Source organism: Henckelia pumila, chromosome 4 (assembly GCF_033568475.1).
Source record: "Henckelia pumila isolate YLH828 chromosome 4, ASM3356847v2, whole genome shotgun sequence".
In the NCBI taxonomy this organism is placed as follows: Eukaryota; Viridiplantae; Streptophyta; class Magnoliopsida; order Lamiales; family Gesneriaceae; genus Henckelia; species Henckelia pumila.
The window spans coordinates 1,703,316-1,729,598 of NC_133123.1; the positions used below are offsets into that span (position 1 = coordinate 1,703,316).

Genomic DNA, 26,283 nt, shown 5'->3' on the forward strand with positions numbered 1-26,283 from the left:
AAGTTATTATGATACATCGACTTTAGAGTTAAATTGTGGAGTCAATCCAGACTCTTGACATTCACCCACCCCTCTAAAAAAAAAATGAAAAAAACAGATGTTCAGCGGTACTAGTTTCATTGTTTTAAATTTGTTGGATGTGAATTGTTCAACGATCTGAATAATTAGTAAAAAAACTAACCCTACAACAGCTAGCTACTTTTTTAACTTTCACAATCTGTCCAAGTGACCAAGTGTTTAAGCGGTTAAGCACTGCTTACATATAAATGGAAAGAGAATGATACTTTCAATCAGGGTCTCATGAAATTAATCATTTTAGCTTGTATGATAATATATGTGTTCAGTTCTTTCTATCAACTCTGTTAAGTTGGTGGAGCTTCCAGCCTTATATAGTCGTAAAGAATTCCACAAAGTGCATCTCCGCCCCTCGCTTGGGTAAAAAATATGCAGTTGTCACCTTCAATTAAAAGAGTTGCGGAGATATCAGCACTGTAAAGCTGGTAGAGCCCGTGAATTCCATGTCTGCAAACTGCATTATCTGCTCCTAAATTCAGCAACTGCAATATGAGTTGTCCGCCATTCATTTGGTTAACATGCACCTGCAAATAGTGGTGTTGATCAACGAGTTTTAAGTAAATTTGATCTCAAAGAAAGTGGTGATATTAATAGCGGGTGATTAGTTAAAAGTTTTCTTTAATATAACAATAACAATAATAATAATGGGTATTAGCTCTAGAGATGGCGAGACCTCCAAGTCAGAACGGGTGGCTGATGCTATAGACAATCGCAACTTGTAAATTCCACTAGTTACCAAGTTAAGGTGAAATCTGATTTCCCATGTTGATGGAACATACTTGTCTGCAGCCCTCCTGTATAACATCGTGAATTATGCTAGATTTCCTCAGAAGGTTTGAAGTTTAAACTTGTATTACTGTTTAATGCAATCCTTAGTTTTTTTCCCTTTTTTTTGTTGATTTTGTCGAGAGTGAGGAGACGTACGTACCTATCCACGTGAGCGAAGAACCAGTCCTTTTTTGGATCGTTTATGCCTACTGTGAAAACTTGATCAGATGTAGGATGCATATCTGTGTATCTATCCCACATTCCATATTGCCTGAATCTAAACCATAGGTAAATAGGAGAACTAAGACCTTGTCTATGTACTGATTTAGTAAACAATACATGCAGCAATTTTCAAGATCATCAAATCAAATTTTTCAATAAATTGCTATTTGTTTCATGTGCAAGTTGTCTGGCATTTATATGTTGAGTTATACTGTTCTCCGAGTATGATGCGAAATGGAAACATGGCTTACTTCTCGGGGCTGTTGATGAATAACTTGTTGACATACATCGGGTTCACATCAGGAACATAGTAACTATTGGCTGTGCGATCTGGGAAACCAATTTCCCATAGAGTTGGGCCATCTCTAGGCGGTGTGTAAGTTAAATTTCCAAGCTGAGTTTCTGATCCTGGTGAACTTTACTGGTCAGCTTAATCTTTGGTAGCACAACATGCAGGAATAGAAGTGACCAACAATAACAGCTCAAGTTTGAAAAAAAAGGGTAAAAATTTTCTGTCATATATTTACCTGCAGATATAGTAACACGATCTTCTTTCAGGTAATCGCCAATGTAACCTGGAACCCAGCCATGAAGACCATACACTCCTGGTATGACATTTTTAATCATAAAATTTCCATCCACATCTGTTTGTGTCCAAAATTGATACTCCTGCAGTCCGCGCAGAAGCAACAATTATCTGTGATTAGAAATCGGAAATCTTGTAGCTGCCAGAGAAAAAACTTAATTTGGTGAGACCTTGCTTTCAGTTTGCCATGAGCCTTCAGCTGTCGCAGCTGATAGTCCAATGTATGCAGACTTAGAAGGAAGCACAGAAGCTGAGACAAATCTAGTTTATTTAGAAGAAACTGGATAAGCTGCTATACAACTTTTTCATTGTAGGAAACAATCTCAAATCATTGTGTTTTGCGTAATCTTCTGCAGTTTAAGATTCTATGTTCTCTAAGTATAACTTGGTTACCTGTCTTGGACAAAGAGTCGCCCTGTAGCTGAACCACGCTCTTTGTAAGTGAGGTAATATGGCGAGGAAACAAACTCATATGGCCATAATGACTCTTCCATTAACCTCTAACGATGATACAAGCAAGATAAAACTTCAGTGCACTGGGGTATAAGCATTCATCAATCACATGGATAATAACAAGCTGTTTAACCGTATGAAGTCATAGGTATATGCCGAAAGTCGTTTTGTTATAATTTCTCAATCTGCATATTCTCATATTTTCCGCGCCTTTTCTTTCTTTTGTTTAGGAAGAAAAATATTTGTGCAGGAGTACCTGCTTCTTTGCCTCTAGCCATAAGTTGTATGCTTTCGACACATCCGTGGTTGTGTTGAGGTAAACAAAGAATGGGCCAAATACTTTTCTCCAAGTCTCACCGTCTTCAAAGTGAGCTATCATGTCATTCCCAATGTAATGACTTCCGTGCATCATCTGTTTCACCAAACATTAAGATTTACGATTGGACTTTTTGTGTGCATTTTGTTTGTAATTGAATAGCTGAAGACTCCATGGCTATTGCTTACTGCTGACAGCAGCACAGAGCTAATAGGATTCTGTGTCAGCAGCAGTTACATCGGTCACCTTTTGACCTTATTTAAGTGATCATGTTTTGGACAAATATTCATCAATTTTCCTTTTAAGTGAAGACATGAATTTATCCTATTGACTAACTTCACAGGTTCATTCTGTACACATAAAGAAAGAAAATGTTACAGCGAGGCAGGTTGGACCAGTGTGGACAGTAAGATTTTGCTTAGTTGGTCCACCATTACGAAATTCTTGGCTGGGAAAGATGATCCAGAATCCGACAATGGGGTTGGAGCTTATCCATCCATGGACTCCGCCATCTTTGTTATCCATGGAATACTGGTATTTATCGTCAACCTGCTTTCATACAACACTAACACAGTGTCACTATGTTACGTTTTAAAGACGACAACTTTTGTAAGATTTTCTGCATTCGACATTACCTCTCCCTTAAGGTCTGGATTAATGGGATTGACTAGCAAAACAGACTCAGGTACAATTAATTGTTTGCCTCTACCTGGCAGTAGATCTTCTGGCATTGGCATTATTCTTTGTTTGTCATCTGTGATCGCCATGTAGTGAAACCTGCTCCAGAATAATATTGTGATAGTTTCTCATAACTACTGACTACATAACAATGAATCATACATGACTTGAACAATATGATATTTCACCTGTCCCGTTGCAACTTAAACACCATTCTTGTTTGTGCAAGATCAAATGCTGGATATCCTGTTTGATGTTCACATATTGCATAGCAGTAGAAGCCTGATACTCCACTTCTTACAATGTACCTGAACTCTAGGAATGTCTTAGAAAGCGTTTGAAAAAAACTTATTTCAAGATTTAACGAAGAAGGCTTCTGTCAAAATTGGACCTTATGTCAACAGTGAGTGGCAGTCTTGTCGCTGATATCGAAGGATCATAGTTGCTCTTAAACGAAACCTCCAATCCATCGTTGCTCTTACTTATCACACTATACACAGACCCTCTCAGCCTGAGCAGGAAAAAATGTAATATTTCATTTCATCAGTCAATAACATGAACTTTTAGAAGGAAATTTTTTTAGAACTCCTCTCTTAAAAGACAGAGAAACATACAGTTGATATTTGTCTTTGCCCCTAGGCAAACTCCAATTGATGTCCCAGTAACTGTGTAATTAGTGAAAACCATTAGGAAAAAAAAAATCATTACCGTCGCAATTATATCTTTACCGTTTTAGTTACAATGTTTAGAACTCATCCAAAATCCACCCACAAAAAATTTTCCATGCGTTATGCTTTAAAAAGCTTAATCTATATGTGTTTTACATGTGTATATAAAGCGTCAAGATTTGGAGGTCACCCTCTGTTCAATTCGTTTGATTTTGTGTCGAGCAGATTGTCTATTCCTCCATATTTGATGGCAGTCAATAGTCCTTGTGGTTTGGATATCGTGAGCTTCACCAATCCATTATCCACTATAATCTGCAAATGCATAAATATCGATTGCATGTATGCATGACATGAGATATCAGGAATACTTTGGGGGGGATCGAAGAGGATCGAAACATAGCAATTTCATATGAGCTGTACAAAGTTCACACTGTGGGGAATCAATTAATTTGAGAAAGAGTGTAAAATGAGCTTACATAGGAATCTTGGGAGATCAAAGTCACATCTTTCTTTGGCATGATGGGAGTGGGCTATCTCAAATCCTGCAAACGCATTTACTTTGAAGCTTTGGCAGGATAGAACTATAATAATAATTATATAGCCATTGGCGACAATTCAGATTACTTGGCTTAGTTTCCAACGGAACTATAAAAAGAACTAGGCAATGAAACCTTATGATATGCCTTTTCCTGTCTTCTCTATAACCAGGAAAACATGAACTGTATTGTGAAGCGTTTTTTTTAAGTTATTTCGATCATCACAAAATAAAACCGAACATATATCATAATCTCCGATACAATTTTTTCTTTATTCTCATCACTTTTATATTACAACATAGTAATTACTTTTCACCTTTTACAATTCCTCAAAGTAATTTATGTCATTTTATCTTAACTATTTACATTATACTAGAAAGGTGCACGTACGATACACGTGATGAATCTTTAATTATATACTTCATCCGTCCCTTATATGTTGTCTTGTTTTAGTTTTCACACGAATTAAAAAAAATTTATTGAGAAACTAAATTTTATATAAACTTTTTATTTTATCCCTTTTAATATATTAAAAAATGATTGCACAATTTTCAAGGTGTAGTTATTAGGGGTATATTAGTAAAAAAGTGTAAAAAAATATTACTAAATATAGTGTATGACTATATATTTGGGACAAACAAAAAAGAAAACGTGGACAATATAATTGAGACGGAGGGAGTATATGTTTATTAATGTCTAGTGAATAATACATGATATATCTAATCGACAATAATCATAGACATTGTTTTCAAACTAAACAAAAGGATATAAAACCAAAAAATGAAAAATCATAATGTTCATTATATATATTATCTTGGGCGGAGCCACCCCAAAGACTGGGGTGGACTCCAGTTCTGTCTAATTTTTCTTTTCTCGATTAGTATTAATCTATAATCTATCTATCTATTCTTTTATAATCTATTCTATAACTCTATAATAATAATAATAATAATAATAATAATAACCCCTATAAATATATCAGTTTGAATTGTGAGTTTACCAATATGCCCTCATCATTTTAAGTAGGAAAAATAAGTTTTTTGTCCAGTAACTTTACCATATTTGGATTTTGGTCCATTAACTTTTTCGATGTGAATTTTGGTACACTAACTTTGTATTTTCAGTGTTTTTTGGTCCAACTGTATATGTGTCAGCTTCTGATTGGTCCACATCATCATTTTGGACCAATCAGAAGTTGACAAGTATGCAGTTGGATCAAAAAACACTGAAAATGCAAAGTTAATGTACCAAAACTCACATCGAAAAAGTTAAAATTTCATATAAGGCTATAATGTTTGATTTTATTATTTTAAAAAAAATTTGGTTGATGGCTTGATTATTGATATATATTTTTAAAAAAGATAGATGCCAAGGCCCGAGGCTCCCTTAAAAAAAACAAAGAAGAAGAAGAAGATAAAAATAAAACTTGAAAAGGGCTTCCCCAATTTTCATTAAGCATATCGTGACCTACTGGCAGCTCTTGTATCAAAACCCAAACTCACAGCCAGTTAGAGTATAAGAACGAGAGTGAAGAAATGTGATTTCATTCCTTGAAGATTGATGATGAACATCATCAATTTAAATACCCTATTACAATGCATGATCTTGAGACACTTGGAGAAGATCTAGCGATTCAGTTATAACCTATCTAACAACTTTAAATAAAACAAATAAAATGAGAATTATTTTAGAAGAGTCTCGATACTGGGCTGCACAACTATTTGGGCTTCGTTACATGGGTTAACAGATTGGGCTTGAGGTCTTTAACTGTCCCCCTCAAGCTCAGCAGGGGATTAGAAAGCACTCTGAGCTTGGATCGTAATTTGATGAAGGCAGCAGCAGAAAGGGGTTTTGTAAGCACATCGGCAGTCTGATCATAGGACGGAACATGACGAACAAAAACAATGTTGGATTGAATCTTTTCGCGAACAAAGTGAAGATCCAGTTCTAAATGCTTCGTGCGAGCATGTAGAACAGGATTAGCACTTAAGACAATTGTGCTAATATTGTCACACCACGGCAGTGGGATTCCATTCGAGGAAATGTGAAGCTCAGTAAATAAATACCGAATCCATAAAAGCTCAGAAGTAGCATTGGCAAGGCTGCGATACTCAGCTTCGGTGCTAGAGCGGGAGACCACAGATTGTTTCTTAGAACTCCATGATATGGGTGAATGACCAAGAAACCAACAAAACCCAGAAACAGATCGACGATCATCTGGATCACTTCCCCAATCAGCATCACAATATGCAGATAAACGAAGATCACCTGAAGCACCAAGTTGAATACAAAAGTCAAGAGTACCATGTAGGTAACGCAAGATGCGTTTGACAGCTTTCCAGTGGGAATGTAGAGGCGTTTGCATAAACTGACAGACCTTGTTGACGCTATACGCAATATCGGGCCTGGTGATGGTCAAGTACTGAAGTGCACCAACTGTACTACGATAAAGAGTGACATCGTCAAAAGGATCACCATCATGTGAGGAGAGCTTGACTCCAGTAGACATTGGTGTAGGCAGTGGCTTTGCATGTTCCATTTTTGTGCGAAGCAAGAGATCTCAAGTATACTTTGTTTGAGTGAGAAACAAATACTTGTCTACAGAACGATGTACTTCGATTCCAAGGAAGTAAAAAACATCCCCAAGATCCTTAAGAGAAAACATACGGCTGAGTTGGTGAATCAAAGTGTGAATCTGATGATCAACACTGCCTGTGACTAAAATGCCATCCACATAAACAAGTATATAAATGACATAAGTATCACCAAATTTAACAAATAATGAAGAGTCGGCTTTAGAGGAGATAAAACCAACAGATTGAAGAGTGACTCGAAGTCTGTCAAACCAAGCTCGCGGGGCTTGTTTAAGCCCATAGATGGCTTTATGAAGTTTGCAAACAAGAGGCAGATCACCATTTTGAACTTCAAAGCCAGGTGGTTGACGCATATAAACAACTTCATTAAGAGTACCATGCAAGAAAGCATTATTAACATCAATTTGTTTGATGTTTCAGCCCTTTGAAGCGGCAATTGTGAGCACAATTCGAATAGTAGTAGGCTTCACGACAGGGCTAAAGGTTTCATTGTAGTCCAAACCTGGAGTTTGTGAATACCCTTTGGCCACAAGACGAGCCTTATAACGAGCAATGGAACCATCAGGATTGGTTTTGAGTTTAAACACCCATTTGCAACCAATAAGAGGTGTATCAGCCGGAGCAGTAACAAGAGACCAAGTATCATTAGCAAGTAATTCATTAAATTCAGTCTGCATAGCTTGACACCATTGAGGATGAAGCATGGCTTCTTTAACTGTCAAAGGTTCCTGAAAGAGAGGAACATCAGCCATGTAGACCTTTGGTTTGAAAAGCCCTGCCTTGGCCCGAGTAATCATGTGATGAGTGTTCAATGGAGATGGAGCAGTGAGTGTACCAGAAAAAGGAGCATTTTGAGATTGAGTAAAAGGTGAACTAGACAAATCTAAAGGAGAGGAAGAAGGAGTTGTAGTAGGTGGAGTAGGAAAACTGGGGATGTGGAGGAATGAATAGGACCAGAATCAGAAAGAATAGGAAGAAGAAGATTGGAGGGATGACTTAAGGACGATAAAGGAGATGGAGTGGATTGCCTAGAGATGGGGAAAGTGGTTTCATCAAATCTAACATGCCTCGAAACATATAATCTCCCATCAGAACTAAGACACTTATAGCCCTTGTGGAGGTCGCTATAGCCAATAAAAGTGCAAGGAGTGGAACGAAAAGCAAGTTTATGATGATTGTAGGGTCTAAGAAAAGGAAAGCAAAGACACCCAAATATTTTAAGCCAAGTATAATCAGGGGTCTTGTTGCATAACTGAGTTAAAGGAACAGCCCCACTAAGGCTTGAGGAAGGAAGTCGGTTAATGAGATACAAAGCTGTGGAGAAGGCATCTTCCCAATATTCAAAAGGCATAGAGGAATGAGCAAGTAAAGAGATTCCAGTTTCAACTATATGGCGATGCTTTTGTTCAACTATACCATTTTGTTTAGAGGTGTGAGGACATGATAAACGATGAACAATACCACAGGTTTGAAATTAAGTGTGCAAGGGTCTAAATTCCCCTCCTCCATCAGTTTGTACGGTTTTGATTTTGGTATTAAATTGAAGCTCAACATATTTTTGAAAGGTAAAAAAGGCTCGGCTAGCTTCAGACTTAAGTTTGAGAAAATATATCCAAGTATGGCGTGTAAAAGCATCGACAAAACTAATGTAAAAACGTGAACCATTACGGGAGGGTGTAGAAGCTGGTCCCCATATATCAGAATATATTAATTCAAAAGGAGCAGAAAACTTAGTAATAGAGGCTGAGAAAGGTAATTGGTGACTTTTGCCAAGTTGACAAGCTGAACAAAATTTCATTTCATCATTCTTTGAAGTAAAAACATTACAATTCAATAAAACTTGCTTAACAATAGCTAGAGTGGGATGTCCTAGTCTTAGATACCATTGATCTTAGTAGACGAGGCATTTGATGAAATGGAGGGCTGAATGTGCGAGGCAGAAGCACTTGTGGTAGAGAAAGTAGACCGGAGACAGGTTGCTGGATTGAGAGGGACCGATGGTTGAGAACCAAGATGAAACTTGTAAAGGCCATCATGCAAAGTCCCGCGGAGAAGTGTTGTTCGCGTTGCTAGGTCCTTGAGGGTAAAACTCAAAGAAAACTTGATTATCTTGAGCAAATTTACTGACACTAATCAAATTTTTAGTAATATGTGTAACGTGAAGAAGATGCCTCAAGAAAAACAAGCGTGAAGAAATGGGTGTGTGGAACTTAGAATGTCCTATATGGGCTATTGACAAACCTGCACCATTTTTCACATGAACCTTACCACCACCAGAGTATTCGGAGCCAATAGCAAGATTCCCAAAGTCATTAGTCCTACATCTCTGATAATCCTCCTGTACCACTTCAAACTCTCTCTGAAAATGTGATACCAAGTTAGAGTATAAGAACGAGAGTGAAGAAATGTGATTTCATTCCTTGAAGATTGATGATGAACAATATCAATTTAAATACCCTATTACAACGCATGATCTTGACACACTTGGAGAAAATCTAGCAATTCAGTTATAACAAATCTAACAACTTAAAATAAAACAAATAAAATGAGAATTATTTTAGAAGAGTCTCGATACTGGGCTGCACAATTATTTGGGCTTCGTTACATGGGTTAACAGATTGGGCTTGAGGTCTTTAACTCAGCCCATTTTGTAATCAGCCCACTATTGTGTTCCCTTCGATCGTTCATTCTTCCTCGGTGCATCAGAACGCAGTCATCTCAGTTTCCCAAACGAACACTCGCTCCAAATTCTACTAACAATGGCGGACGTGGTGCAGTACAAGCTAGAGCGCATGCTCGACGAGCTAGATGATCTAGAGCGGCGGGGATTGTTCAGCCGCCGAGAGATAGCTGAGATTGTTAAGCGCCGCCGCAAGTTCGAGTACCGTCTCAAGAGACCCAGCCCCCTGAAGCAAGATTTTTTAGCCTACATCGACTACGAAAAGAATCTCGAATCACTCCGCCTCCTTCGTAAAAAATCTTTTTCAATTAAATCCGGCCGTAAAAAATCGAAGAAGTCATTGTCCGATTACGCTGGGGTCTCCAGAATTTTAGAAACTTATCGCCTTGCCACGAACCGGTTTAAGGGAGACCTTGAGCTTTGGTTTCAATATTTGGAGTTTTGCAGAGCGCGTGGCAACGGGAGAATGAAGAAGGTATTTTTTTTAATGTGCTAAAGAAGGTGTTTTTTTTTATGTTTATATTGGCTTTTTTTGCTTTTATTTTTTAGGTATTAAAATGAGATTAGTTTGTATCGGTGTTTAGCTCATTTTTCTGATTAACGCAATTCTACAATTTCGCTTGGCTTCATATAGTGACTATTGCTCTTACATCTTGGTCTTTTGTAGGGAAGTGTCTGGAGTTTGCATTTTTGTTCAAATTACAAAAATAAGCTAAAGATTTAATTTGCCATCAAAAAATTTATTATACACTAAGGAGATTGGATTGGTGTTTTGCATTAGCATGAAAAACAATTAAAATGCTTTCTTTAGGTACGTAGAGTGCATAGATAAAAAAATAGGCATTGGTATCATAAATTGATTTGGCTCCATTTCTTCTCCTTTCAGTGCCTCTACTTGAACCTGACATTTAATTTCTAATCTTGTGGTTGTATAGGCTCTGGCTCAATTAGTCAGGTTTCATCCAAAAGTTCCTGGTGTTTGGATGTATGCTGCTGCTTGGGAATTCGATCAAAATCTGAATGTTGCAGCCGCTCGTTCTCTAATGCAAAATGGTTTGAGAGTATGCCCTACTTCAGAAGAGTTGTGGATAGAGTACATTCGTATGGAACTCACATATCTTAACAAGTTAAAAGCCCGAAAGGTTGCATTAGGAGAGGATGAGGGGACCCTGACTCGTGATCAGAGAGGTGTTGATGAGAAACAGTGGAAAGATGAGCATAAGGAATTGTTTATGGCTTTAAATGAGCCAAGGGATGATGATAAGACACCTGCTCTACAAGATGGTGAATCTATGGGGAAGGTTAATTTGTTTAGGGAGCATGGATTGAACATCCTACAAACTGTTTATATTGCTGCAATCCTTGCTCTGCCAACATCTTTCAGTCTCAGAATTCGGTTACTAGAAATACTGGAAACCATAGATCTGCCTCTTGCAGATGATACACGAAAGAAAATACTTGATGACATGAAAAAGGAATTTGCTAAAGACCCGCAGTACTGGGATTGGCTTGCAAGGTCTGAAATAGGTGGCATCAAAGGAATAAATCCTGAACAGTTGGGAAAGGCTATCCAGGTTTGACCAGTTTAAAACCTTAATTCCCTTTACCGTGTATTATTTTGTGCCAACAACTTAGGCGGAAATTTGATCTTGAGTTAGGTGGTTTTTGATAATGAACTGATATGTTTACGTGGTAAGCATGCTGTGTATCTTAACATCTTAGTTGATCATTCCTCTCTCCTGTTCGAGGAATGTAAATGTAGCAATTCGTTAGTAACTTCCCTTGATGCACCTTTCTCCATGATTATTTAAGTGATACCAGGATGCGTAGGCATCAGATATTGTCACGTTTGAACTTTATGCAATTAGTGACCAAGATCAGGCTTTGAACCCCCTGGGTCTCCAACAGCCTCTGTGGATTTGTTTTTGTATGTATATTTTGCAATTTTCAATATCTATGGTAGTAGCTACTAGTTGTATTGCAAGATTAATGCATTATTTCTTGTCTTTGTCTTTTCCAAGACTTAATTGTTATCAGACATGTTATGGATGAAGTATTGGAGGAATCATTGTTCGAAGTTTAGGTAATTATTTTGAGGCCATAACCCACATGGCACTCGTATGCCCGACTCACAGAACAATGGAATTACTAAAATGAAGAACAAACAAAATCTGTTTATTGTGATGCTGGTTTAATTGATTTGCATAGAGTGGACATTATAAACTTGTGGTATGAAGTTGATTTTGAGACTCACCTTTCATGTGTGGTATTTCTAGGTTTACGAGGAGGGTTTGAAATTTCTACCATCAGCTTCGATGTTCAATGTTTATGTAAAATTCCTCATGGATGCAGCCAGTGAGGAGGGAGGCAATAGAGAAACAAACACTTTTTTAACCACACATGGTCATGTGATTGAACTTGTTTCACATCTTGAAACAGTATTTGAGAAGGCTGAGAACCTTTGCTGCATGACAGAAGATATTGCTTGCCTGCATGTTTCATTCTTATTGCAGCTGAGAAAGTTGGATGAAGCTAAAAAGCTGGTTGAAAGACTTTGCTCTGAAAAATTTTCAACTGCTGTGCATTTATGGACCTTACGTCTCTCCATAGAAATGCGAGATATTCAGGGCACGACTCTCTCTCCTCACAAGGCTGATCAATCACGTGTCTTTGAACTCCTTAGCAATGTTTTGGTGAAAGTTAGCATTTTAGAAGCAGAAAGCATCTGGCTTATGGTATGCAGAAATTTTGATGCCTTGTTCGTCTGTGTAATTACAAGCACTGTACTAAACTCTTATCTATCTATGTACTGACTGTCTCCTGGTTTCCTATCCAAAAAAAAAAAAAAACTGTCTCAAACTAATGTCCTTGTTGCATTTTAAGCAAGCTAATAATGCTGCCAATTGATTGTTGCTGTGTAGTTTCTTGAACCTCCTCCCTTTTTACAGTGTTCTTATGGTGATTTGTATGCATGGTAGAACTGTGAGGAGGAAAAAGGATTTCTCGATTTAGTAACTAGGTTTTCCTTTGGTGATTTGCAGGGACTAAAATATTTTGCAAACCAGAGACATTACTTTGACAAGCTTGTGGATACTGCAGTGCTTTTATTGGCCAAATATGGTGGAAGCGATTGTGGGTTTTCTCTCTCATCAATAATTGTAAATTACATTCTTCAAAGGGATGGAGTTGATAGCACGAGACTTGTGTCCAAGCGGTGGGTACATATATGTATGCATGTATCTCAAGTATTTCATATGTTGGCCTACCTGTGATAAACGTTTGCACCGAGGCATATTGATCTTTTATCCTTTTTCTTGAGTGCAGATTTCTTGCCCTACCGCATCCTGGACTTGCCATATACAGGAAATGTATTGAGCTAGAAATGAATCTTGCATCTGCTGGGGATAAAGCGGGTCTTTCAAATGCTCGGAAATTGTACGAAGCTGCACTTGCAACTTACAATCAGGACACAAGCCTGTGGCAAGACTATCATTCGATGGAGGTTAAGGTAAAAAAAGATAACCTCTTTACTCGGTGGCTGTGAACAGTCATTTTAGCTAATCTTAACCCTTGGGAGCCAGCTTTTATCAACCGTCCGTGTTTCAAAAGAGTGCATGAAACAATGACTCTCCACTCTCAAACCTAAAATGATTTCACAGCATTTTAGCTAATCTTAACCCTTAGGAGCAGCTTTTATCAACTGTCTCAAAAGAGTGCATGAAACAATGACTCTCCACTCTCAAACCTAAATTATCTTGATACCATATGCGTCCTTTTGGCTGGACATTGATCTCTCTTAATTTTAGGTTCTCTTGTTTATACTATTATATTCTTATCACTATCTTTTCACATCTTTGCACTCCAGATGGGAACATCAGAGACTGCGGCTGCTGTCCATTGGCGGGCAATGAAAGTGCTCAAAAATGGTTTTTCACTTGTTTCTTCTGCAAATCTGTGATAAAATTTTGCATCTCTGTTCATTTTTTGCTGATTGATGATTCGGCAATAGTTTTGGATTGTGTACACTAGGATCCAGAGACGTGAGTTATTTGAAGAATACAATTGCATACCAAGTTATTAACTATTGCAATAGATTGGAGTTAATATACAGTTCACAGATGCATTCAGGGTTAAATTCTGTATACACGGGGTATGACAGGGGACATATTAATTGATAATTCTTCGCGTAAATCTTGTCCCGTGTTCCATGGAAATGAAGGAAAGAGTCTTGATAGAGCTGTTGAATTCATGATGCAGAAACTTGGCATCCTTTCTGATAGGCTAAAACCAGGTCTTCACGATATTATACTCTTGGCCATTGTGGACTCACGACCTGCATGAAGCTCATTTCAATTCACTTTTTGGCATCAGTTGTGTTCGAATCAACCACAATCACCCAAGAAATAGCCAAGATTAATTCTCAAATATTTTCAGGCAATCAAAACGTAGACACTAACCTCAAGGGTGCTAAATACTAGTCTCATACGGCTGGCGACAACTGATGGCTCTTCTGCATTGCCAGTTACTGCCATTTGTTCCATCTGGAGAGTCTTCACAGGGAGCCTAAAAGTTATGAAGGTAAGTAAACAGTACCAAAGTTTCAGAATTTGGAAGTTCTGTTTTGAGGCTCAAAACTGATTGAGCTATCAAACCATCTGCCATTGTTGTAATAAATAATCACCTAACACGAAATGTGCACATCGAAGGAAAAACCTTTCATCCTCCATGATGTACGATTCATCAATAGTTTTTGAGTAAGAGGACCAATATTTATAAGGTATTAAGCAGATCAGATGAAAAGATAGGTGGGGATCAAACATTAAACTTGCAACAACATAAAAATTGAAAGAACAAGACGGAAAAAAAAAACCTTACCAAGCCATTCCTCTCATGTAGTAGGCATTCGCTATGATTGCACAGAAACCCTTCCATTGAAGCAGCATCTTATCAGACACTGAAGGTGTCGATGACCATCGAACTACAGTTGGTTGTGGTGTACAAAGAATTGTTATAAATACAATGCCCAGCCATAAGATGCATTCATCAATCTACACAGATGAATTGATAGCATGGAAGACAAGTTCAGACTTTGAATGAATAAAATTCATATTTTCACTAGCAATTTCTAGAAATGTAAGTTAATAAAAGTAATTTCGCCCCTATCGAGGTCCATGGAACCCTCTCGTAAAAACGTCCTTGAGCAAATATAAGATAACTAACTTCTTGGGAGACAATCTTGTATTTTAAGCTTGTACTGCCCCCATAAGCCTTCATTGCTTCAATTTCGACACCAGATTCCTTCATATCAGCAAGTTCTTTTCTCAAGCCTTCATCAGTGCATCCCAGGGCATAAGCATTAACACCAGCGATAATGAACTCCTAAAAATCATTCAATAAGTGAATAAGCAAGAAGAAACAACAAATTGATAAGAAACCAGACGAGTAAAAGACATAGGACATACTTTTAGGTTGTCACCTCCTCCACGCTCAACAAACACTCGGTATCGCCTTAACAAGCTGATTGCTATATTGCGTGATGACCGATACTCATTTTCTGGTGAAATGGAATCTTGGGAACGGCACTGGAAGAAAAAAAAAACATATTTCAAAAAGATAGAAGAGAAAAAACACTTTCTTGTCCTATGGTTGTGTTCTGTGCTTGTTCGCTCCACTAAGAAGATAATGCTTACCAGCCATCTCTTTGAAGTAAGTTGGTGTAAGAAGATAATGCTTACCAGCCATCTCTTTGAAGTAAGTTGGTGTGAGACGCGTTGGATTTTGAATTGATTGACAAAATTCTTAGAAAAAGAACAGATCTTCACGTTTCTATGGCAAAGCCGGCTCCTAGATGGAACTATAGAACGAACATTATGAATCAACGAATTAATATGTATTACATTGTAAGAAATAGTCTCTTGTGGCACACTCATATCCAACTGAGAGTGGCAGCTGCTAAAAGCTCCAGGTACGTGAAATACCGACATGGTTGAACCAAGAGATTTAAAAGATCAGCAAAAGTGCAACTGACAAATAACTAAAACCAATACTCTGAGCGACACAAGGGCTATTCAGCCATCCTCCACGGGATGAAATCACGAAGTTTGATTGCCCATCAAATCATCACTGCAGTCCAAGAATCACGCAGCAAATTAATGTAAATCCTAATACACATTTTCCTAATTTCAACGGTTTTTATCGTTTGAAGGAGCAAAAGAAAAGATTGCAAAAGCACGATCGTATATTAACGTATTCATTTCAATCCAAACAATCAGGAAGAAAGTATATTTCGACTAACCTCATCGGGGATTAGATTATGTCAAGAACCAAACAGATATTAACAAAAACAGAGAAACAGGAGTTCGCAACAGGGTATAAGAAAATCAAACAACTATGCGAATATCGTGCATACAAATATATCGAGAAGCAAAACCCACTTGGATATGAGGATATATGTAAAGAATCTGTATGGGAATTTCAAGGGGCCACGAATTTCATGAATGGTTCAAGAGATTGCCGCATAGGATCGCTGAAAACGAACAATTCCAAGCATTGATTTTTTTGGCTTTGTGATGCTGGGGAGTTCGGAAATGCCAAGACACCGAGACAGTGACATGATAGATGACGTCACGTGGATAAATTTAAAGCCTCAGACACGACAGATGGATTGGGCCTGCGGCCCATATATCCGGTCCGTGTCTAAGTGCGAGCTGGCCCAATTTAGAACCCAATGTTGTAGCAGCTTTTATGGGCCTATGTTATGCTCGACAGCTCGAGCAGTACGTTTCTACTCTTTTTAATAGGTAAACATAACATTCTGAAGTAGTGTTTAAAAGATCTTTCAAAAGTTTTTTTCAGTTTTTTTTCGTAAAATTTCACAAAATTTAGAAATTTTGTGATGAGTTGGAAACTCTCACAAACACTACCTAAATATATTAAAAATAAAAATAATTATATACATTCATACTAAATTGATCTACCTAAATATATTAAAATTAAAAATAATTATATACATTCATACAATCATGTTCGTTCAGTCACCTGATTGAGTCTTCTTTGGGAGATTTCCGATTACTTGTACCTTTTTCAGAATCATTATTAGAGTAATCGTCAACTCGTATTCTTGCTGTAATCATTATTAGAGTAATTGTCTTTTGGGTCTCCACTAGATTATGGAATGACTGGACAAAATGTACACCTTCTCCACCTCATCTGTTGTTTTAATTATGCAATAGAAAAACGAAGTCTCATTACATAATATCCTATTTCATTAAGTATTACTAGTTCAAACGGATATTACAAATTACAAGGAACTTAGAGAAAAGCATTTTTAAGTTAACTTGGAAGCCACATATATAATCGATGGGCGATGGCGCCTCTTGGTTTAAGCTGCTTCAGCGAACCCAACTCTCGAATTGCCATAATCAAACACGGTATGGTAGCGGCCCATAAAAATATCTCCCAAGATCCTGGACATTATTATGTTGTTGTAAAGATTCATCAGCCATGAGATAACACAACTTCAAGAAATGTAAAACTCCAGGGATCTTACCAAAGTGGTCCGCGAGGAGGCGGAACATCCAGGGCGGTGAAACCGCTGATGCATTGCGCTGCAGCACCTTCTCCCACTTTGAGTATGTACTGTTCAGACACCCGAAAGAATGGCAGTTGTGAGCAAGTCGACCGTAAAGAGCCCTCGTGATTTAACATATTATTTTGATTATCGAATCTATATGTATACCTCTTCTGGGGAGAGTTCAAAAACTTTTCCACCAATTGTAAAGGAAACACTAGGCATGGAAGAAAAGCTTCCGCATTCAACAGCTGATTCTCCCATTGGACTAGGTAGCCGTTCGCAAAGCTGCAATTTTTGTTGGTGCCATATGAAATGCAAACTAAACTAAGTTAAATGCTACCAGTGAAGCAGTGTGGATTATACCTCGCTAACATAGTTTAAGATGCGATCTTGAGTCTGATTCTGGCTGAGTTGATTTTGCATCCACGCGACAGCCATTTCACAAGCAGGGCACATAGAGTCATGCAAGCCAGACGATCGTCTGTCCTTTTCTTCCACAACAGTTTCAATGCCTCCACTATACAGAAAGATTTAGAATTTAATTCAAACAAATGCCCAGAAACATAGCACCTTAAAAAATATTTTCATTCAGGATCCAGAAAGTTTCCAAATCCGGTGAAGTGACATGGATGATAAAGGGACTAACTTTACTCCACGAGTTCCATCGAATGTACATAACCCAATTCGAGAGCATATCTTCTTTGGTTGTGCCTGTGGCATTCAGCCATGATAAGTTCATAAAAACAAACAAAAAGTACTTGTCCAGGAAAAACTAATGAAAAAATTGCAAATGACATGGTAAATTTGTTAATACTAAATACCTCCGTTAAGAGCAGATCCATGATTGTTACTCCATATTGTTCAACCACGGCCTTGCACTCTTGGCTAACAACTCCCGAGGCGCCTATAGCATGGTTAATCATGGTGATTACAGTCTACAAACAGAAAAAATGAGAACAAACAAGTATTAGCTAGCATATCAACAACTCGACAAGGAGGTGAAGAAATTATGTTATTTAGCTAAAACATACTGTTGGACCAGCCAAGAGAGAAGTTCCCGAGTCGGCTATTGCTGAACATCCACCACCACAGTAACCTAAGAAACACAGGCAAAGTTAAAATTGGCTTTCTGATGAACAAAATTAGTGTGTCCATCTCTTATGGTTCTCATTAACAGGGTGCATGGTGTATCTTTGAAACATCAAATTTACACTTACCACTTTCTTTACCATCAATGAGTACATCCCCCATGTCAAACTACAATGAGAATCATCCACAGAACTAAGAAATTGCTTGAATAATCAAAACAAAACATTTTAACAGGAAATAAAAATTGATAACCAACCTGCCAGTACCCTTTCTGTGTCACTGGAACATAACTATGTTTACCCTTGTAATGTTTTGGATCAACTCCACCAAACACTAGTTCACCACCATTTTTTTCCTTCAAATTACGATTGAGCCAAAATGAGAAAACAGGCTCCTTAACAAGACCTTGTTTGACCATGTTGTACCTGCAAGAAGTTCAAAAGTGGTATCATAATGTAGTGTTCAAACAAATTAGAAGCGTTACCAAGGTAAGTACTGAAAACTGGAACAACAGAATCCAAATGAACATGCAACAGAAAAAGTATTATTCCTTATTCTCAATCAAGCACAAAAACAACCAACCATACAAAAAGAGTCCAACTCGTACCATACAGGGGTTGCATTTCCGACAGAAATCTCTTTGAAACCAAGTCCCAATATTCCATCAAACTTGGCCACCAAAAATGAAGCACTCGGTTCTCTTGTTGCCTCGATAAATTCCTGGCCATCTCAACACTCAGTTCTGGTCAGTAGACACTACTAACATGTGAAAGGCATGAATCAAAATGGAAAATAAACAACCTGACCCTTGACGACAAGGTCACCAACTTTGATGCTATCCTCGCTAAAGAATCCAGAGATAGCCCCACTTCCATATTGAATTGCAGCAGATTTTCCTGATTATATATTGTTCGATGTTTTAACTTTTCACATGCATATCCCAGATATAACTCAGTATCACATAACAGTACAGATTGATTTCACTGCAACTAACAACTGATGGGGAAATTCTATGCCACCCTCCGGGGCAGTGCCCGGAGGGTGATCTAACGGTCCCGGGCCGTGACACATCACCATGATGTGATGTGCAAAATGGCCCGGGACCATTGGATCTGGCAGACCGGGCAGTACCGGTCTGCCAGAATAGAATCTCCCCAACTGATGATACTATGATATCATGTAAAATGTTGCTACACAAGGAAATATTAGTTTTACACTCGGAAAGAATTCAATTCATAAACTAACTTCCAAGGTTTCACAGGTACAGCTGCATATCAAACTTTTAAGTGGCAGATATTCTCTTATAGATTTAGATGCAAGATTAACAACTTTCGTTTTATTTAGCAAGGATGTGGCAACAGCTCCAACAATTAACAAATAAATATTAACCTATATATAGATAAGGAAACAGGGGAAATCAGACCATTCTTTTTGTAAGATTTTGAGCGGCTCGATGTGTATTTGGAATGGAAGAAACATGGGGCCTGAAACAAAAAGAGTAATACTCAAACTGTTGTCCTAAACAAGAGTTTTGACAGTCGAGACGGCTTACAGAAAAATAGCATTTTGCCGATGGCACCCACAGATTTGAGCTACCAGTATCAAAAATAACCGTAAATTTCTGCGGGGGAGTTCCAACACCGATCTCTCCAAAATACTGGGCATCCATGTAATTCTTTAACGCTACAATGTCCGTATCTGCATTGTTGCCGTGTTTACCTCGGAAATTATACTTCCTAATGGAAGCCCTCAGTCCTTCCCCGTCCTTGGATTCCAGTTGAGTCGCAAGGCGGTTGTTCTGATCCAACTTCAGTTTTTTTAGTCCAATTCTGACTAAACCATCATGTGATGCAGAAAATGCAAGAGAAAACAACAAGCTTGACAGCAAAAGGTTCAACATCAGATCGATTAATCTAATTCCCATATTGACCTGTGACATCAAACAAGTAATGAGTTACTTACCGCAACGAAATTAACTAAACGCAACCAAGAGAGAGTCAGATATCAATAACATACATATACGCTATCACAAATAAAACAAGGAGCAAATTCATTTACTTGGTATATCCTCCACCAGGTCAGTAAAATCACTTCTCTCTAAAGCTTTACATATTATTACAATAGTTAAACTGAAGCAATGCCACAAGTACAGGATTTCCAAGCCTTCTGGCAAACATGCAATGATCGAAAAATTGAAAGCTAATGTCAAAGGAGATTTTCAGACTAAAATCGCCTATCTTCCAAACCGGGAAGAATTATTCCCAACTCCCAAGTGATAGTGATAACTGATAACTTATACTTTTCCATGAATAATATTATTTGGGTTGCGAGATGTACACTAATTAAGTCAAATCTATAATAATTTTTTTTTTTTTAAAAATGGAATTTAAATGTTAGATGAGGATGGACTGATCGTCAATCTATACTATCTGTACTGAGTGAACACCTTACAATAAGTAAATTGATATGGCCACATCAAAATTGAGATTAACACCCTAGTTTTAATGAATTTATTAATTATTCTTTGTCTCGTTACCCCATTTTATATTTTAATCTTATTCTTTTTCTTTCTTTCTTTTTTGAGTAACTTATGAATGGATACATCATACAAAATAACACAATCTTAAAATTATCTCTAAAAAATATTAATAAAAAAAACAATTATATAAGCACGTGTTTCGATTGCTAGTTCATATTAGAAAGATTGGTTCTTTAATCTTTCCATACATTTTATCACCCAACAAAAGTTTCCATTTGCCTTACCTCGCTAGAAATTTTTTTAACTCTTTTCAGTTTTCAACATGCAACATTTCCTTAAAAAAAAAAAAAAGGATGATGATAGAGTAAAATTTAGTATAACACCAAAGATCAAAAAGATAAGAAAGCTATAAATATCAGTGAAACACAGACGAAAAAAAAAAAATTAACATCAAAATGAAAAATCAAAGACAATGTAATGGAAAATCAAAGCAGAAACAAATTTAAACCCAAAACCTCGTATCAGTTAGCTCGTGGTTGCACAGAAACATGCAGCAGCGAAATGCGATTGAACAATAAATGAATCATCTAACATTTCCCAGAAAATAATAAATAACATGAGGAGATTAATTTGATTCACTCACCAGAAAAGCAAATATTCTTTAATATAAAAATCGTAACTCAGTAGTGTTTAACATATAAATAGGAAAGAACAGAGTTTCTGAGCTCAGCTACGTGATTTCCAGCCGTTGGATGGCTTAATGTCCTCTATTTCACGCCGTTGGATCTCAGCAGACGTCGCTTATACGAGATGTCCGTTTTAAAGGATACAAAATTAGCCAAAGCAAAGAACCTTTTCTCAGGGTGTCGAGATACGCGCGGGGCCGCCTAGATCCTAGCCGTTGATGGTGATGAAACCTCTTGATCGACGGTCTTAATGACTCGTGATACACGAGGTAGTGCAACTGAATGCTTACGTGTCGGGAAAGTATGCGAGGTTGCTTACACGTCTCCACTATTGCGTATTTTGTGAGGTTTTCTGTTAGCGTGAACGTTTTTATTGTTTTTCTCTTTTTTTTTTTATATAAATTACACATTATCTTTAAAATTATCTCAATAAAAGAAAATTTCTATTAATTACTTAAAATATTTTTATGATTTCAACAATAACATGTAAATTTAGCTGTTGAAATTAACTTTCGGTCACTCATATTATATATAACGATACATAACATCTCCTGTACTTAAAATGGGTCGGCCCAGAAACTTAGGAAATCTTAGGCCCATTATCGGGGCGGGGAATCCAAGGTAGAAAGTCCAAGTCCAAGAGACTTTTTTGTACAGGTGAATGGCGCACGGGTGGTGAGGCCCACAGTTTCTTGATTGGTGGGCACGTTCGCTTCATCACGACTTTTAGGTGCACGGAAGTCAAAGGCGTATCTCACTTAAGTAACACTTTTCTCTCTAACTTCTACGTCTCTAACACTTCATTTAATATTCATTTTTCGATCTTCTTCTTGACAGCCTAGCTCCTTGTTATCTTCTCAATCTCCAACCTACTGCCTCTATTACAATTATTTAATACCACGTCAAATTCTTTGCCTAGCTAATTGAGCTTTGAAATAATGTTTTATCCTTCATATCAAACCGAATTATATATATACATTTATGAAAATTTATTATTTTACGTCTTTTAGTAAATGATTACAATGGGAATCGGATCAAATAATATCATGATATATTAATGTTTATAAATAATTTCAAACGTTTTATTTAAATTAGTATTTGTATCGGAAGCGGTCCCCGCACCAATAATCTCGATCGAATATTGCTAGCTTCTGATGGAAGAGTCAACGACGCAAGAAAAGGCCCGATCACATATTGTTTAAACTATTATCGACGGTGATTCTCTCTGAACTATATTATATTATCGATCACAAATTTCGAAGGAAGCAGCAACGAAGTCTCCTAGCTCTTGGATTATTATTATTTTTTTTTGAAAAAAATATCACAATGTACGTACGTGTCAGAAATTTATGGCCGGAGTTGTTGACCTCTGAAATCAGAATATACCTTTGATTTTTCCACAGCTTTGATAAGTTCTACGGGTCTCCAGCTGTCTGCTTCCGAGTTGTTTCTATACTTCCATTATTTGGCATTTATTATAATTACGAAAGCGAAATTAAGGAAAATTGTGATAGATAATCCAAGAAACCAATCACTTGCTTTTGTCTTTTGCTGGATTTAAATGTATGAATGAATAAAAATATTATTTAGGGGAGAAAGAATACAGCTTTGTGTTCTAATATATCCTACTTTCACTGGTAGTAGTACAACGAAATGGAACTTGAACAATATATATGGACATGTTAACTTTCATGATACTGGACCCCGAAAATGAAAGAAAAAGGAACAACCAAGAACACTATCTAATTCAAGTGTAACGAAAAATGGATTCATAATTAACAAGAAATGAAGTGGAAGATTAACATTTCGATAGCTAGCTAGCTAGCTAGTTCCCATGAAAACTGCCGCTGGTTTTGTTGATATTGCCTTTATTTACATTGTTGTCGGGGGTGGCCGAAGTGTTGTTAGGCGGATGAGAACCGCCCATAATGGAGGTGATTGCGGCGGCAAGGGAGGCCATGAAATTAGGATCGGTGGTAATAGCAGCCGTGGCAGCGCTTAGTGTGTCCGCAAAAGAAGGCTGCTGCTGCTGCGGATGCTGAAGCTGAAGCTGCGGATGTTGCGACGTCGAACCCGTTAATTGAGCCGTGGCTTCGTTAATGTGATCCCTGGACATTTGGAGACCCGAAAACTTGGACTGATTGTAGAGGACTTGGCCATAAACTTGAGGGATCGCCGATGGATTCGGCACCGGCGCAAAATTTTGTGGGGGCATAGGAAATGGGAGCTGGAAATGTGGTGATGGTCTTTCGAATTGTAATGGGTTTGGATTTTGTGTGAGATCGAGTGTGATCGTGGGAAAAGGAGCAGAAGCTGAGATTGTAGCCATGTTGGATGAACATGGGAGAATTGTTCTTGCCAAGTAATTGGGATTCATCAAACCATCGGCACTGGGCATAGACCCTGAAAGGAGCATGTTCGCGGCGGCGGAGGTGGTGGAAGCCATGGCCATGGCGGCCGGAGGTAGCGGGTGGTTGTGCGTTCCTTCGTAGGTCGTGATCAAGATTGTTCGGTCCTCGGCACATCTTTGAACCTGTAATTGCCGTAGCATGGCAAGAAATGAATATCAATCATCCTATAGTACTTGGAAAAATATATGAAGAAATTAAATTAAAAACAATCGAAACAAAACATACTTGTTTGCGCACTGGACAACCGACTGCCATCGTGCACCGATAATAAGCTCGGGGACATGGGTTCCCTTTGGCCATCTTTTGTCCGTATTTCCTCCATTGGCATCCATCCGAAATCTGTTCATATCACACAAAAGAAACTCAAAATTAGCATTAACGATTAATATAAAATATTCCTAACTATTATATATATGTTAACTCGATAAAAGAACAGTACTGTAATTAGTTACGTACCATGGGAGCTTCTGATCGTGCTCGAACTGAAACACGAGCTTTACGCATGGTGGCCTCCGTAGATTGCTCGGCGGGCTTAACAGGATTCAATTTTGGATTCTTGTTAGGACCCCATCCTTCAGATTCCATGCTCCCTTCCCGACCAATCCTCTTGTTCCTCGATAATTCCATGTTGTTGTTGTTGTTGTTAGGGGATCCTGAAACAGTTCTTTCTTCTGATGATGAGTTGGATTGTTCCTCCACCATCTGATTAGCTGGGGTTAAGCCCAAGAACTGTCTTGGAACTCTTCCATTTTCCTCTTCTTTTTCTTCAGTACTTTTCCTGTCGACAATCTGATTCCAAGCACGTAATCATGTAAAATCAGTATTTAATCATCCATACGAGGAAAAGAATTACATATTTGGCTAATGGATTACCTCGTGTTCTTGCGTACTATCGGTTCTTGAAATCTGTTGCTGCTGCATCAAAGTCACGAGATGCATCTGCATTGCTGTGTAGTTGTTGCTCACTTGAGTAAGCATCCCTCTTAGCCTCATATTTTCAGCGTTCATTCTTTCAAGTTCAACTTGAAGTTGTGCTAGCTGAATATTGGAAACACACAGAAACAAATTAATTAACCACTAATCAAAATCATACCACCAAAAAGTTACATTTCCATGATTAAATATTTACCTCATTCTTGGCTCGCTTATCGTCAGCACGATCGGAACATACACCATCATCTATTGTTGATTGGTCACTTCCAGTGTTTATGGTCACAAGTTGCAAACCAGTCTATATATATTCATCGGAAACCAAGAAAGGAAAAATATCAACAATCTAAACGGAGAACAAGCTCCCACAAAATCAACTTCATCATATGCATATTAATTAGATTTCAACTATATATATACAGATATATATATGGCTTACGTTTACATCAGATTCCCTGCGAGTATTAGCTTGAACGTGTGGAACTTCCTTCTTGATTGTAGCGTTTATATCATTAACAGGCTTAGTTTTCTCCGAGAAGAAGTCTACTTCACCTAAGACCACTTTCTGTTGGGTGCCGGTGGGCAATACTGGTTCATTCTCTTCTTTCCCACTCGAATTCACCGGAAACATAATCAATCCCTTGTTCTTGTTTGACAACCTCGGACTCAGGTTAAATCCAAAAATCGATTTGCTCCCAAAAAAACCAACTTGATCGGATTTATCAAGGGCAAGTCCCCATCCTTTGTCCATAAATAACAAAGCCCGTGAAAATGAATCAAGAATCAAATCCAACAAACTCCTTCTACGTACAAAGTAAAAGATTCTTGAATAGTATTATGTAAGAGGTAGAAGGATCGAGCGTCTGAGAAGTCTTTCACAAATACAATGCTGGAGTCTATATAAAAGAGGTTGGGAGGTGGAAAAGTCTAAGGAAGACTCGAAGATTTAATGCGACTTTTGAAGTTAAGGGGTGGGAAGAAGACTTTGAGGGGAGGGGATTTTGATGAATTGACGTAAGGTGATGCGTCAGTGTTGGTTGCCAGATGGCGCCGCAGCCCACATCTTAGACTGGGAAGAAATGGTCGTGAAAATGAAGAGATTTTCGTCCAAATCCCGCAAAGACTAAAGTTGGACTGGTTCATACAAGAAAAATAGCTAGATAGATAAAAATATTGAGAGTAAATTTTGGGGATAGAGGCTACTGTATAATAAGGATCCGCCGGCCCGAGCTACGCGGCGGGTTCCACGTGAGGAAAATGAATAGGAGATGATGCAGAAAGTCAATGAATTTGACGGCCGACCTAGTGCGTGTTAGTGTGTGACCACCGGGTTAGGCAGTGATCAAATCTCATTCCTAAATTACTTTTCACACAAAACTACATTATGTGTATCGTATATATGTTTTTAATCTATACTAATAAAAAATATGTGCGATATACGTGGGGACGTTTTGTTGTCGATAAACGTTGTTAAATAAATTAATTGAGATAAGATGAGTTAACACGCAGTTAATAAATTATTTTCATGGTAATAATATA

General features: G+C 37.8%; 5 protein-coding genes across 13 annotated transcripts; 1 reads left to right on the forward strand and 4 right to left on the reverse strand.

Moving 5' to 3' along the window:
- Positions 1-182: 182 nt before the first annotated feature.
- Positions 183-4,361, reverse strand: LOC140867159 (uncharacterized). 2 transcript variants are annotated; one of them, XM_073272236.1, is made up of 15 exons: positions 4,243-4,361; positions 3,957-4,078; positions 3,713-3,763; positions 3,490-3,609; positions 3,287-3,406; positions 3,056-3,197; positions 2,799-2,969; positions 2,361-2,516; positions 2,045-2,151; positions 1,822-1,912; positions 1,593-1,734; positions 1,317-1,473; positions 1,004-1,120; positions 749-869; positions 183-599 (listed from the first exon to the last, which is right to left on the reverse strand). In XM_073272236.1, exons 1-15 carry the CDS (start codon positions 4,282-4,284, stop codon positions 363-365), a joined length of 1,896 nt encoding a protein of 631 aa, XP_073128337.1. In that variant the 5' UTR covers positions 4,285-4,361; the 3' UTR covers positions 183-362. The 2 variants fall into 2 exon arrangements, with proteins under 2 accessions (XP_073128337.1, XP_073128338.1); XM_073272237.1 differs by lacking the exons at positions 749-869; positions 1,004-1,120 and having other exon boundaries at positions 444-599.
- Positions 4,362-9,584: 5,223 nt separating this feature from the next.
- On the forward strand, positions 9,585-13,580 carry LOC140859836 (uncharacterized). The gene is made up of 6 exons (XM_073262421.1): positions 9,585-10,051; positions 10,512-11,150; positions 11,853-12,311; positions 12,618-12,790; positions 12,901-13,084; positions 13,442-13,580. The coding sequence occupies exons 1-6, from the start codon at positions 9,656-9,658 to the stop codon at positions 13,532-13,534; spliced, it is 1,944 nt and encodes a 647-aa protein (XP_073118522.1). The 5' UTR covers positions 9,585-9,655; the 3' UTR covers positions 13,535-13,580.
- Positions 13,581-13,670: 90 nt separating this feature from the next.
- LOC140864441 (uncharacterized) lies at positions 13,671-16,167 on the reverse strand. Of its 6 annotated transcripts, none has more exons than XM_073268631.1 (7): positions 15,872-16,167; positions 15,267-15,699; positions 15,039-15,158; positions 14,797-14,955; positions 14,452-14,624; positions 14,034-14,139; positions 13,672-13,909 (listed from the first exon to the last, which is right to left on the reverse strand). In XM_073268631.1, exons 2-7 carry the CDS (start codon positions 15,558-15,560, stop codon positions 13,880-13,882), a joined length of 882 nt encoding a protein of 293 aa, XP_073124732.1. In that variant the 5' UTR covers positions 15,561-15,699; positions 15,872-16,167; the 3' UTR covers positions 13,672-13,879. The 6 variants fall into 6 exon arrangements, with proteins under 6 accessions (XP_073124730.1, XP_073124731.1, XP_073124729.1 ...); XM_073268632.1 differs by having other exon boundaries at positions 13,677-13,909; positions 15,312-15,699; XM_073268629.1 differs by having other exon boundaries at positions 13,671-13,909; positions 15,039-15,699; positions 16,011-16,167.
- A 656-nt stretch (positions 16,168-16,823) lies between these two features.
- On the reverse strand, positions 16,824-21,474 carry LOC140894758 (aspartic proteinase-like). 3 transcript variants are annotated; one of them, XM_073303368.1, is made up of 14 exons: positions 21,361-21,474; positions 19,791-20,168; positions 19,662-19,722; positions 19,040-19,134; positions 18,846-18,958; positions 18,495-18,663; positions 18,367-18,406; positions 18,181-18,245; positions 17,971-18,084; positions 17,796-17,860; positions 17,513-17,666; positions 17,315-17,434; positions 17,126-17,214; positions 16,824-17,042 (listed from the first exon to the last, which is right to left on the reverse strand). In XM_073303368.1, exons 2-14 carry the CDS (start codon positions 20,160-20,162, stop codon positions 16,958-16,960), a joined length of 1,542 nt encoding a protein of 513 aa, XP_073159469.1. In that variant the 5' UTR covers positions 20,163-20,168; positions 21,361-21,474; the 3' UTR covers positions 16,824-16,957. The 3 variants fall into 3 exon arrangements, with proteins under 3 accessions (XP_073159469.1, XP_073159468.1, XP_073159470.1); XM_073303367.1 differs by having other exon boundaries at positions 21,233-21,370; XM_073303369.1 differs by lacking the exon at positions 19,662-19,722 and having other exon boundaries at positions 19,958-20,168; positions 21,233-21,370.
- A 1,491-nt stretch (positions 21,475-22,965) lies between these two features.
- LOC140859878 (probable WRKY transcription factor 31) lies at positions 22,966-25,878 on the reverse strand. The gene is made up of 6 exons (XM_073262486.1): positions 25,184-25,878; positions 24,944-25,045; positions 24,688-24,852; positions 24,271-24,603; positions 24,040-24,153; positions 22,966-23,936 (listed from the first exon to the last, which is right to left on the reverse strand). The coding sequence occupies exons 1-6, from the start codon at positions 25,493-25,495 to the stop codon at positions 23,229-23,231; spliced, it is 1,734 nt and encodes a 577-aa protein (XP_073118587.1). The 5' UTR covers positions 25,496-25,878; the 3' UTR covers positions 22,966-23,228.
- Positions 25,879-26,283: the final 405 nt, after the last annotated feature.

Coding starts and splice junctions, on each gene's coding strand:
- LOC140867159 (XM_073272236.1), bottom strand. CDS start 4,284: ATGCCAAAGAAAGATGTGACTTTGATCTCCCAAGATTCCTAT. Junction 2,152..2,360: donor GGCTAGAGGCAAAGAAGCAG/GTACTCCTGCAC, acceptor TATCATCGTTAG/AGGTTAATGGAAGAGTCATT. Junction 1,735..1,821: donor CATGGCAAACTGAAAGCAAG/GTCTCACCAAAT, acceptor CGCGGACTGCAG/GAGTATCAATTTTGGACACA.
- LOC140859836 (XM_073262421.1), top strand. CDS start 9,656: ATGGCGGACGTGGTGCAGTACAAGCTAGAGCGCATGCTCGACGAGCTA. Junction 10,052..10,511: donor GCAACGGGAGAATGAAGAAG/GTATTTTTTTTA, acceptor GTGGTTGTATAG/GCTCTGGCTCAATTAGTCAG. Junction 11,151..11,852: donor AGTTGGGAAAGGCTATCCAG/GTTTGACCAGTT, acceptor TGGTATTTCTAG/GTTTACGAGGAGGGTTTGAA.
- LOC140864441 (XM_073268629.1), bottom strand. CDS start 15,560: ATGTCGGTATTTCACGTACCTGGAGCTTTTAGCAGCTGCCACTCTCAG. Junction 14,956..15,038: donor GAGGAGGTGACAACCTAAAA/GTATGTCCTATG, acceptor AATGATTTTTAG/GAGTTCATTATCGCTGGTGT. Junction 13,910..14,033: donor TAGTATTTAGCACCCTTGAG/GTTAGTGTCTAC, acceptor AGCTTCATGCAG/GTCGTGAGTCCACAATGGCC.
- LOC140894758 (XM_073303368.1), bottom strand. CDS start 20,162: ATGGGAATTAGATTAATCGATCTGATGTTGAACCTTTTGCTGTCAAGC. Junction 18,085..18,180: donor CTCTCTTGGCTGGTCCAACA/GTATGTTTTAGC, acceptor TTCTGTTTGTAG/ACTGTAATCACCATGATTAA. Junction 17,435..17,512: donor TCTTAAACTATGTTAGCGAG/GTATAATCCACA, acceptor CAAAAATTGCAG/CTTTGCGAACGGCTACCTAG.
- LOC140859878 (XM_073262486.1), bottom strand. CDS start 25,495: ATGGACAAAGGATGGGGACTTGCCCTTGATAAATCCGATCAAGTTGGT. Junction 25,046..25,183: donor GCAGGGAATCTGATGTAAAC/GTAAGCCATATA, acceptor GAATATATATAG/ACTGGTTTGCAACTTGTGAC. Junction 24,154..24,270: donor CACGATCAGAAGCTCCCATG/GTACGTAACTAA, acceptor TGATATGAACAG/ATTTCGGATGGATGCCAATG.